A 12726-nucleotide genomic window follows, 5' to 3' on the forward strand; every position below is an offset into this window, starting at 1 on the left:
TTTTTAACGTATATTCTCATGAAGAAGTGTGAGGAGCATAAGCATGTTCCAAGGCAAGCCACAAATCATGAGATTTAGTGCCTTGTACATGTTGAAATGATGCTTGAGAGATAGTGGAGATGATTAACATACGAACATGAGCATCATTCGAAATCAAGATGGCATGGGAAGGATTGGGTGCAATTTCTCCTTCTTTGTTGGATATTGTTGTTGCAGGTGATGGAATTATGCCATCAACTAGCCAAGCAGATTGTTTGTTTGTAAAAACAGATGGGTCATTGTCTTCCAGTATCCGTAATTATTAGGGTTTAGAGTAAAGCCAAACTTGTGTGAATTGTGGATTGTTTTCTCAACAGTTGTGAAGGCAGTGAGTTTCGTCATTGTAGAAGAAAGAGGAAAGAAGACAGCACCGACAACAGGTTAAGGGGAGGCCGACTATGGCAGTAGGTTGTTTAGGGTTGACGACTACTATGCTGTGATACCAAGATAAACTTGGTAATAAGAATTGTATTATTGTTAACAGAATTACATAGGGTTACATAGATATATATACGATAACTAATTACACTCTAATCCCTCAACTATCACTAATATAAATATCGTCTAATAGGACGAAAGAGTACTTTCACTTCCACCAAGCTTGTTGACTGAGAGTACTTTCACTTCCACCAAGCTTGTTGACTGCCTCCACAAACGTTTAGGGTTTTATGGAAATTTCATTTTTTGGAAGGTTAAAAAAGAAACAACTCTCTTATCACCCTTTTGTTCAAGAAATGAGAGGTGTAAGAACCTTTGAATAAAAGATACCTAATCAGTCTTAAATTATCATAATTTTCTTAAAAAACCCATTTTAAAGATTTCCATTTTGAATCACGCAACCCTCAAGTTATCCAAGTAAGAATATAAATGCTATATATACTCAAAAGCAAGTGCAATCTAGCATACAGTTTTTGAAACCAAGCTGATGTTTGGTTACAAACATTAAAAAGAAGAGACGACAAGTCAAAACGGGAAAGAATCAAACATTTTGCTTCAATTCTCTACAACATTTCTTGGAAGTCTGTATTCATATCTCAATAAATCATATTATGTAGAAGTATTTTAGTGTTTGGTATGATGGAATTAGGGAAACAATGGAATGGAATGGTTCATTTATTGGATTGAAAAAAGATTGTTTTATCTGATGCGAGTGAAATGCCACTAAGCTCAAATTCCACTAAAAGGGCACAATAGTGTCATTTTTGTAATTCTCTTGTGTAGATTTACTGATGTGTCTAGATTTTATATCTGAGTGCTACTTCAATAGCGTGATAGACTCTTTTACACCCATAGAATATGAGCACTCCTGTATCAAAAAGTGTTATGCTGCTTGTGTAAAGAGCGAGGTCGGCAATGTTTCAGTTGTGTATACACTCTATTTTCTTCAGTACACAATTTCTTATTTCAACTTCTCTATAAATGCATTGTTAATAGAAAACAATCTTTCAGTTTCTTCATTTTCTTTTCATAACAAAAAAGCAGAACGATCATAAAAATGGTGAAAAAACAGTCATTAAACCGTAAGTGAGCCTGAAACCAAGCTTACCTTAACAAACGATTGCAAAAAAAAAAAAAAAAAAAAAACATTCCAGAAACATTTTGTTGAGCAGTTCGTGTGCATCATGAAAGTTTCTTTCAAATCTCAACATCAAGAAGAAAGAGGGCAGATGAAAACATAGGTCACGTGATGCTACATCCTTCACTGGATGCAAAATACTCATCTTAACAAAATTATCCCAAGATCACAAAAATATTGGAGAGTTAGCAGTTATATGAGAGATGAATGCTCTTAACAAAAATAGTAATTAAAAAATGTAGATTAATGCTCTCGACAAAAATAGTAATTAAAAAATGTAGATGAATGCTCTCGACAAAAATGTAGATGAATGCTCTTGACAAAAATAGTAATTAGAAATTTTCAATAAGCCACATGGTAAAAAAGATTGTTGTAAAAGGGTACATGTTTAATCTTTAAAGAAAAGGAACTAATTAGATGGTTATTTATGATTTCAATAGTTAGCATATATGAGTTTGTACAACAATACATGTCTAATCCGAATGATTATAAGACTAAATGAAAAAAACAAAAATAAATAAAATAAATAAACTATGCAAACCTAATGGAGATATAAATCTGAGAAATCAGGATAAATATAAATTTGAAAGGAATCAATCCAAGTTTCCTAGTGAGATGTACACAACCTTAGTTTATTGACACTTAAAACTGGGGAGAAGATGAAAACAATTGAACTTATGGATAAAATAAGTTTGTATTGTCTGTATAGGTAATGTTGAAAGTAAAATACTGCAAACAGCGGCAATAAAATCAAAATCTTCTCAAATCGAATCACCTATAAACAAAGAAGAACATAATTTACATGTTGACTTGATCTCTTTAGATTGCTTTAAGAACGTACATTGAAAGTGTTTTGACACATGGCTTAATCTAATGAGTAAAAGATTAGTAGGAACAAGAAATAGGAGATGGCTTAATCTAATGAGTAAAAGATTAGTAGGAACAAGAAATAGGAGGATATTTGATTTCTCTAAATCAAAATATATCGTTGATGTAGAGTCCGTTATGTAGATTAGTATCTACCATATTAAATCGTTTTGATCTTTAATTGTTTGTGTATTGATGATGTTCCAAGGTGGAAAAATGTTATTTAGCACACTCATCAATTCCAGATTACCCAAGGTTTCATTGTGTCAATTTTTGTTGTCACATGTTGTATATACATGTTATTTAGAAACAACACTAAATAAAACTTGCTAGACAGCATTCGACTCAAAAATTACAATGCATATTCAGTTATTCATTATAGAACATCTCTTGACCTTTAGAACACAAGAACTCTCTACACTAAATAAAACTTACTAGACAATATTTGACTCAAAAACGACAATACATATTCATTATATAACTTCTCTTGACCTTTAGAACATATAAACTCTCTCATTTTCAAAGTTATGAAGTCTACGAAAGCTCGGACGAAAAGTATATCCTTTGAAGTATCGATAAAACATTTCGGTGTCAAGAATAATTTCCCTTCGAGGACAATAAACAAGCAGTGTGTCACGATAAGACGCCATCAAAACAGTTCCATCTTTAAACCCCGTAATTAAATCCACAGTTTCCAAAGTCAACAAATCAAGATCGGTGTTCTCACTTTCCATGACTACAAACTCCTTACGCCAAGATTTCTTGATCCCATATTCCTTCATCACCCAAACCACCAATTGAGAATCGTAACTTTCACATCGACATAAACAACCTTTCAAGACTCCCAAACTTTTAAAGATCAGATTTTCATCTCTAGCTTCACACGGAGGAGATGGGAACAACTCAAATGTCTCCTTCTCAAAATCAAAAACACAAAGCTTTTCAGAGGAATCTTTGTCAAGAACAGTCCAATGAGCATGACCATTTAAAAATGGCCCATACATTCCTTTAAGCCAGTAAGGGACATGACCAAGACTTCTCCATTGACCCGTGCCAAGGGTGTAGACCTCAGCTTGTGATATGATTGGTCGAGAGTTTGAGGAAAAATAAGGTATTTTTTCCCCTTGGAAAATCCGTATCACTTTGTATTCATTTGTAAGTGGTGCAACACCGAAACAATAAACCAGGTGTGCATTATGTTGTAAATAGTATTGTGGCTTTGGGAGGATCATATATTCTCTAGTGATTGGATTGCATATGTAAGTTTTGTCATGTTGAGGACCAAATTGCCAAAGACAGAGCAAACCATTGACTGAGCCCACTGGGAGTATTTGAGACTTTTGGAAAATGGGTGCGAGATTAAGGTCAAGGCTCATGATTGGGTCATGGTGTAAATAGTGGTGATCGAGTTTATCTTCAACCTCCACCCACCTTAAAATGCCTGTTCTTAGGTAACCTGTCTTCTGTTCTTCTTCTGCATTACGAAAAACTTCATTGGAATTATGATAAATCATAATTCCTGAGGGGGATCTTGAGAGATGATGATCAGCAAAGTAAGACTCAGAAATGAGATCCAGCCACTTCTTGCATACACACTTGCAGTGGATGATTGTCTTCACAGGGAGTCGAGAGAGAATATCGACCATCACATGTGCAGGTAAGTCTTCCATTGATGGATCCAATGATTTTCTTGATTTTGATGATGACATTGCAGTTCCAAAACAATATTCAACCAGATCGCGATATAACTTGCATATTATAAACAAAATAAAAATTGACTAAAAGATAAATTTCATAATCCATACAAGTAGATCGGTAGATCCTATTAATCAATTCTAAGAAAATCGCAGTTAACTAATTAAAAAACCCTAAAAATGTCCGTAGACCGTAATCCTAACAAAATATATGGTTGCATGTCACTGATAATTGAAATTTAACACGATTTACTACTAAAGAAAGCTTTACCACTAAGAATTACGAGTTATCAACCCCTTAACTGTTAATAATTAGCAACTAGAAAATCTCAATTATCGAAATCTAACAAAATTTACTGCTGATATGTAAGAACAATCAACTAAAAAATGTAGTGATTTTTGATGATTTTGTACCTAAAGAGAGATCGAAGGCACGACGAGACAGCAACCGAGAAAGGTGAACGAAGTCATCGAGAGATCGAGAGAGAGAGAGAGAGATATGGGACGGGGGTTGGTGTGTACCATCTTAAATTTATTTACGACAAATTTACATAAATGGCCCTTGTGGTTTTTAGATTTGTAACTTTCTTTTTTATATTTTTTTATTATATATATGGTCCTTATAATTTTAATTTATTGTGTTGTTGGTCCATGCTGTTTTATTTTGTTACAGTTTTATTCTAAAATTACTATTTTACCTTTATTTAGATTTTTAATTAGTTTTTATTTTCTATTTTTAATTTAAAATCAAAAATACCATTAACCTAATCTATAACCTTGCTTTTTCCTAATTATCTCTCTTAACATCCTATTTTTCTCTTGGTTAAAGAAAAGTGATGACCCTTGTCTCTGGAAACCTCCCCCACCCATTCATGTCATTGCCTTTCCCCTCTAACAATCAATTTTTCTTTCCTTCACTCTTCCCGACATTCTGATCTGAACTCAGCCCCTATAAACTACACTTTCAAATGTTTTATCAATGCTTTTTATACACTTGGGGGGGGGGGGGGGGGGGGAATACAAGTAAACACAAGGTTATTATCGTGTGTAACATAAAGTTTCACTATATACTCTTTTTATCAAGTAAATCATATGTGATTCATAACTACTACATGGGAACTTTCGTATGCAATATATATTCTCGATAACGTCTTATCTTTTGGAAATAAAACATGTTTATTTATATACACGAATCAAACACTTTATTTATACTTTAAGTATTTGTGATCATTTATGTCACTATAAATGTTATACTTTACATAACAAGTGAGTATTACACTAGGGTCTACTATACGAACGAAACACCCATTTTGAAAAACTATAATAGGTATAGTTTACGAGAAAATCATGAACATTTACATAATAGAAACACTATATCAAAGAGACATTTTCATACACAATAACAAATAGACATTTTCGTGCGTAAATTTGTTTTATACTAAGTTTTGTGAGACATTTCACGTACTTTCGAGTATGCATTTTAAGTCCTGTATTATATACCAAAATCCCTTGTAGGGGGAGCGTGATACTTGTGTATAGATCTATATGGGATTGACAATCCCAAACCTAAGCTATTAGCTACAGCTAGGCCGGCAGGCCTGGGGTGACAAACGTCATAACTTTCCAACGCTTGAAGAACGTTGTTATAGGCATCCTGGTCGAATAGCATGGTTATAAGACTCACATGGAGTATTAAAAACACATTGATTTACGGGGTTCTTCAAATGCCTTAGCGATTTATACATAAACCTACTATTTTAGGCATGAAAAGCACTATTGCATTACAAGTTTTGGAACAATTAAATTACCATCTACTATAGTAGAAAATATGGGATTTTCTAGGAACATTCAAACATGTACAAACCATTTAGTTCTATTTCATACAAACATTGTTTCTAAATACTTATGAACTCACCAGCTTAAATGTTGATCTACTCTTTCAAAACTACTTGTATTTCTCAGGAATTCAGTAAAAACAGGTAAACAAACAGCTTTTGAAGAAGGGACGTTGTGGCGTCAATTTAGTTTCATTTTGACATCATATTGTGATTTGTTTTGAAACAAGTACCTTTCAACAATGTAAACTTTTAAATTATATATATATGATGGTTGTATTACTTTCTTTACTATGTATTCAATTGTTACGATACTACATGAAGTCATCCACCCTCGAACGATTCCGTCGTTCTGGTTTGGGGGTGTGACAGTTAGATTCGGGTTTCCACATGAAAAAGCCTAGCAGCCTCAGCTATATAATGAACCCCTTTGTATTTAATTTTCAAGCTATGCATTCTAAGAGAACCCTAGACGAAAATTGAAGAGCCTCCATCATCCTTTGCCAGTGGTGTTTGTGACTTCATTAGAGGTGCCACGCTTGGATCACTAATCTCTTAGAAGTCAAGATCAAGAAAGGAATACTTGTTATTACTAGATAACAAGAAAGGTATTCTTCTAACCCTAATTATATATAAATTTCGATTTTGTAGATACTAGATCTAGGGTTATTGCTTTGGACACTTTATTTGCATGTATAAATTTAGAAAAACCTAGATCCAAAGAAATTAGGGTTGCATGTACACATAGGAATGTTGTTATGCTCAAAACCCATCAATATATACTTAGCTATGATACGTGTCGATGTACTGACTGAAATGATTCTTTGATCTCTCTCTCTCTCTCTCTCTCTCTATATATATATATATATATATATATATATATATATATGTTGAACAACACTCCTATTTACAGTACATTAAAATGAAGACGTAAAAGAAAATACACACTAAAGATCAAATTGTGAGCTTTTATCCTTTAGGCACGTCTCTTGCCACTAATCTTTAAATTTTTTTATTCAAAATATATATACCATATAAATGCTTACTCACGATATAAAATCAACATGTATACTTTAATTTTCCCACCAATCTAAAATGGTACGAATATTTTTGCTTAATCTACACGTCACCAAATTTACATACTATGGATGTATTAGTTACATATCTATACTTGATCAAACTTATCCTTTAAAATTTCTACCTCACTACATGGATATTTTTACTTATTTTAATATATCTATATATTTACTAATGCTAAAGTATCAATAACATATATACAAAAATTATGTTCCCTTTTCTTTTTATAACTTACTGAATTATCATATATATATATATATATATATATATATATATATATATATATATTAAATAAGTTAAACGTTATGAAAATGAAAGTTACTGGGATTTTGACATCTTTGGTCCACCTATTTGTTGTATATCGGAATTGGTCCAGTGCATTAGTGAAATTGCAATTTGGTCCTTGCTGGTCAATGGTCAATGCAACCGCTTCTTTATTGTTCTAGATTTCATCTCAGAGAACCCTCCTGTACACGTGTGGGGATTTTATTGGCACCTCTATAATATTGCCTATACCACTACCACAATGTCACCTTTTGACTTTTGCATATATTTACTTTTATTTTTTTTATATTTTTAACTTGTCTAATCTTTTCATATTTTTAGTAGTTGCTAGCCATTTTAATTTAATTACAAAAACATCGATTTTAATTTCAAGGACATCATATATATATATATATATATATATATATATATATATATATATATATATATATATATATATATATATATCTATATATATATATATATATACACACACACACACACACTAGGCGTGTACCCGCCCAAAGCGGCGATGACAATTATTACTTTTTCGACGAATGGTTTTTTTTTCCAGAAAATGTTATTTTTCTTTTTTAATGGCTATAAATTTCTTAGCTAATATGCTAGAAAAAAATCCATGTATAATCTTTGGAAAAACATCATGCCTACATTAAATATGAAACAAAATTTAATTGATATTTCTTCCTTAAATATTATCGTTGATTATTTTTTACAATAATTAGTTTTTGTTCATGAAAAGATAAGTGGTTTGTGCATAACAGATTTGTACATTAAGTTATCAAGCATGTATCTCTTAAATTTCAAGAAAAACTCAATATGCTTTATAATATAGTTAATATATATATATATATATATATATATATATATATATTATATTATATTATATTATATTAACTCCTTTTGATTTTTATACATAATTTATATACATGTTACAAACTATACAATATACACATATCTTGTTCTATATAAATAGTTTTAATTATCTAGACTTTTAACTTTACTAACTGTATATATCATTGATTAGTATATATATATATATATATATATATATATATATATATATATATATATTAGTTATCTAGACTGTAAATATTTATTATATATGTATATCATTAGTTAGTATATATATATATATATATATATATATATATATATATATATATATATATATATAGAACAAAATATGTGTGTACTGTATAGTTTGGAACATGTATATAAATCAAAGGAGTTAATATATATATATATATATATATATATATATATATATATATATATATATGTGTGTGTGTGTGTGTGTGTGTATGATGTCCTTGAAATTAAAAATTGATGTTTTTTATAAATAAGTTAAAATGGCCAGCAACTATTAAAAAAATGAAAAAATTAGATAAGTTAAAGATATAACAAAATATAAAAATAAATATACGCAAAAGTCAGAAAGTAACATTGTGGTAGTGGTTTAGGCAGTAATATAGAGGTGCCAATAAAATCTCGGCACGTGTACATGAGGGCTCTCTATGATGAAATCTAGAACAATAAAGAAGCGGTCGCATTGACATTTGACCAACAAGGACCAAATTGTAATTTCAATAAAGCACTGGACCAATTTCGATATACATCAAATAGGTGGACCAAAGATGTCAAAATCCCACTAACTTTCCTATTCATAACGTTTAACTTCTTTTATATATATATATATATATATATATATATATATATATATATATATATATATATATATATATATATATATATATATGATAATTCAATAAGTTATAAAATGAAAATGGAACATAATTTATGTATATATGTTATAGATATTTTAGCATTAATAAACATATAGATATATTGAAATAAGTAAAAATATCCATGTAGTGAGGTAGAAATTTTAAAGTATAAGTAAGATAAGTTAGATGTGTAATTAATAAATCCATAATATGTAGATTTGGAGACGTGTCGATTAAGCAAACATATTCATACCATTTTAGGTCGGTGGAAAAATTAAAGTATACGTGTTGATTTTATATCTTGAGTAAACATTTATGTGGTATATATATTTTGAATAAAAAAATTTAAAGATTAATGGCAAGAGTCGTGTCTAAAGGATAAAAGCTCACAATTTAATTTTTAGTGTGTATTTTCTTTTATGTCTTCATTTTAATGTACTATAAATAGGAGTATTGTTCAACATTTCAACACTACAATTCAACCATAGAATATATATATATATATATATATATATATATATATATATATATATATATATATATATATATATATATATATATATATGGGGTTGAGATCGTGTAACGACGTAAAAATTTCAAACAAAATTTTTCTAGTTAAATTACCAATATCACATATAAAACTCTCAAAATCACAAGTGTCAATGTCATAACATTTTTCGAAAATAGTTTTCTAAAGTAATTATCAAATCCAGGATCCATAAACATAGCTCCATCTCTAGTGTGTCCCGCGATCCTCGGAAGTAACTGAAACACAAAAACAAATAACACGGTAAGCACGCATGCTTAGTGAGTTCCCCAAATACCACATACAACACATATGCCACTTGAGGCCATAGCTCTATAAGACCTTCCGGTCATTGTGTCTTAGTGGGACCTTCCGGTCCCAAAACCATAATGGACTTTCCGGTCCCTATTTTTGTTGACCTTCCGGTCCTAACCATGTTTGACCTTTCGGTCCCAACCATACTGACCTTCTGGTCCCAACCATATTGACCTTCCGTTCCCTACTTTGCAAGCTCAGAGTATAACATATACATATCACTCAAACAAAATCATCATAATATCACATAACACATGTAAGCACATAAGACCTTCCGGTCACATATAGTTACCACTCTTGGTAAGGTATAGTGAGAAGACTTTCTCTAATAAGGACCAAAATGTTCAAGTACTCAAAAAGGTCAAGGATTTATAAGATATACCTGAACTTAGGATGTTACAATTCTCGCCCACTAGAATTGGACTTCGTCCTTGAAGTCATGCTTCCACAAATAGTTCGGGATGCTGCTCTCGCATCTCGGATTCCGGCTCCCAAGTCAGCTCGGACCCCCTTCGATGTTGCCATTGGACCTGAACCAAAGACACTTCCTTGTTCCTTAGAACCTTAACTTTTCGATCTACAATCGCGGTCCATATCTCGATGTAATTCAAGCTCACATCCACCTGAATATCCTATAGTGGTACCACTGCCGCCTCATTGGCTACATACTTCCTTAACTGAGATACGTGGAAAGTGTTATGGATCTGGCTCAACTCCGCAGGTAGCTCCAACTGATAAGCCACCTTGCCCATTCTAGCTATCACTTTAAAAGGACCTATGTACTGGGGCCCCAACTTGCCTCGTTTCCTAAATCGGATCACCCCTTTCCAAGGGGATACCTTCAGGAGTATGAAATCTCTGACCTGAAACTCTAGCTCAGATCATCGCCTGTCCGCATAACACTTTTGGCGACTCTGTGCCGTCAGTAATCTCTATCTGACCTGCTGAATCTGTTCAGTCGTCTTCTGTAAAAACGTAAATTTTCAAAACAATTTTTCACTTTTTAAACAATATAGTTATCGTTTAAACATTCTCAAATCTTGTGTTCAATAATTGTTATCAAACAAAACATATCCCAAGATCACAAATAAAATCCTATGTCTATGTGTACGGATCATGTCGGCGCCTTCCTGCGATCGTCACTGGTACCTGAAACACATAACACATAACACGGTAAGCATAAATGCTTAGTGAGTTCCCCAAAATACCACATACAACACATATTAGCCACTTGAGGCTATAACTCTATATGACCCTCTGGTCATTGTGTATCAGTGGGACCCTCCAGTCCTATAACTCTGTGGACCCTCTGGTCCTAACTCTGTGGACCTTCCGGCCCTAACTCTATAAACTCTGGATCATACATAACACAAATCACATAGAAATCATATCATACAAAAGCATACAAGATACTCTGTCACATAACTCTAATTACCACTCTAGGTAAAGTATAGTGAGAAGACTCACCTCGGGTAACTCGGTAAACCTCGAACTCGGTAATACTGGTCTAGCCTCCGCCTAATCACATGAAATAATTACTCTAATCAATACAACTCTCAAAGGCTAGACTAATCCCTCTTGAAGTTCTCTCAGAAGGGTAAAAGACCATTTTACCCCTCTTATGGCTCAAAGATCCAATCATTGACTAAACCCTAAAAGACAACAAAAGTCAACCCTCCGGTTACGTTGCGCGTACCAAATCTGTACGCTGAGCGTACCTGGCGACTTCACAGAATCGGGGAACACGACCCTTTACTCTGCGCCTACTAGGATTACGCCCCACATAAATCCCAATTTCATATTCCTTTAGATTTTGGGTCTTAAACGGTTAAGACACACGTCCAACTTTCAGATCTGACCGTCCCTAAGCCTCTTATTCCATTAAGTCGGTGACTTTAAGCCTTTGCATGGCTATACAAGTCACCAACACCCAAATCACTCCATTTCCAACATTTTAAAGCTCATAACTCAAGCATGGCCTACTCTTAGTGACCAAGACTAGATTTTTGTGACACAACAACCCCTAATGAGCTAACATGTGATAAATCTCGGGTTCTAGTAGCTCATCAACAGATAAAGTTATCAACTTGGGGGACAAAAACCCTAAAACATCCCCATACAATACACAAACAGAAAAGAGAGCAAGCTTAGAGCTTTTTACCTCCAAAAGATGTCTTCCCCACTGCTAAACTCAGATCCAAAAGCTTGAGCTCTAACTCCTCCTTTTCCCAAAGCTTTCTTTTCACTCAAAAGTCCAAGAATGCACCAACAAGCCCTCCAAGTCACTTTCGTGCTATATGAACGAGATTTACGGTTTTGGGGTTAAGTCTCTGGAAATGGTGGCCTGAAAAGAGGCCATAATGGTCTTTAAATAGATGGCACTCAAAGGATTAGGGTTTCATGTCTGGGCCAGGTACGCCCCGTCGTACGGGGCAATCCTCCGCGATTAATATGCGCACGAGTACGCCGAGCGTACACCCCAGTACGCCCTGCGTACTCGTCATCCAATCTTTTCCTTTAGGGACCAAAGTTGACAATCGCACAAAGGTTAGGGTCCATAAAGCAAACCTGATTTGGGATGTTACAATTCTCCCCCACTAGAACCAGACTTCGTCCTCGAAGTCTTATGCCGCGAACAGCTCTGAATGCTGCTCCTGCATCTCCGACTCCGGCTCCCAAGTCGGCTCCAACCCTCTCCGATGTTGCCACTGTACCTGAACCAAGGGCACCTCCTTGTTCCTCATAACCTTTATCCTCTGATCCATAATTGTGACTGGCCTCTCAACGT

The 12726-nt window shown here is 33.3% G+C and overlaps 1 protein-coding gene and 1 non-coding gene across 2 annotated transcripts; one reads left to right on the forward strand and one right to left on the reverse strand.

Annotated features, from left to right (window-relative positions):
- Positions 1 to 1266: 1266 nt before the first annotated feature.
- On the forward strand, positions 1267 to 1344 carry LOC145077344 (small nucleolar RNA snoR8a). Its single transcript, XR_013693124.1, has one exon. It is a non-coding gene; the product is annotated as a small nucleolar RNA snoR8a (small nucleolar RNA).
- A 1437-nt stretch (positions 1345 to 2781) lies between these two features.
- Positions 2782 to 4684, reverse strand: LOC145074935 (F-box protein At3g07870-like). The gene is made up of 2 exons (XM_079021252.1): positions 4591 to 4684; positions 2782 to 4230 (listed from the first exon to the last, which is right to left on the reverse strand). Exon 2 carries the CDS (start codon positions 4189 to 4191, stop codon positions 2977 to 2979), a length of 1215 nt encoding a protein of 404 aa, XP_078877378.1. The 5' UTR covers positions 4192 to 4230; positions 4591 to 4684; the 3' UTR covers positions 2782 to 2976.
- Between the last annotated feature and the right edge of the window lie 8042 nt (positions 4685 to 12726).

This window comes from Lactuca serriola, chromosome 9 (genome assembly GCF_051521515.1).
Source record: "Lactuca serriola cultivar US96UC23 chromosome 9, Lser_US96UC23_V15, whole genome shotgun sequence".
Lineage (NCBI taxonomy): Eukaryota > Viridiplantae > Streptophyta > Magnoliopsida > Asterales > Asteraceae > Lactuca > Lactuca serriola.

What these genes read in the sequence shown, in the direction of transcription:
- LOC145074935 (XM_079021252.1), bottom strand. Translation starts at nt 4,191, where the DNA reads ATGTCATCATCAAAATCAAGAAAATCATTGGATCCATCAATGGAAGAC.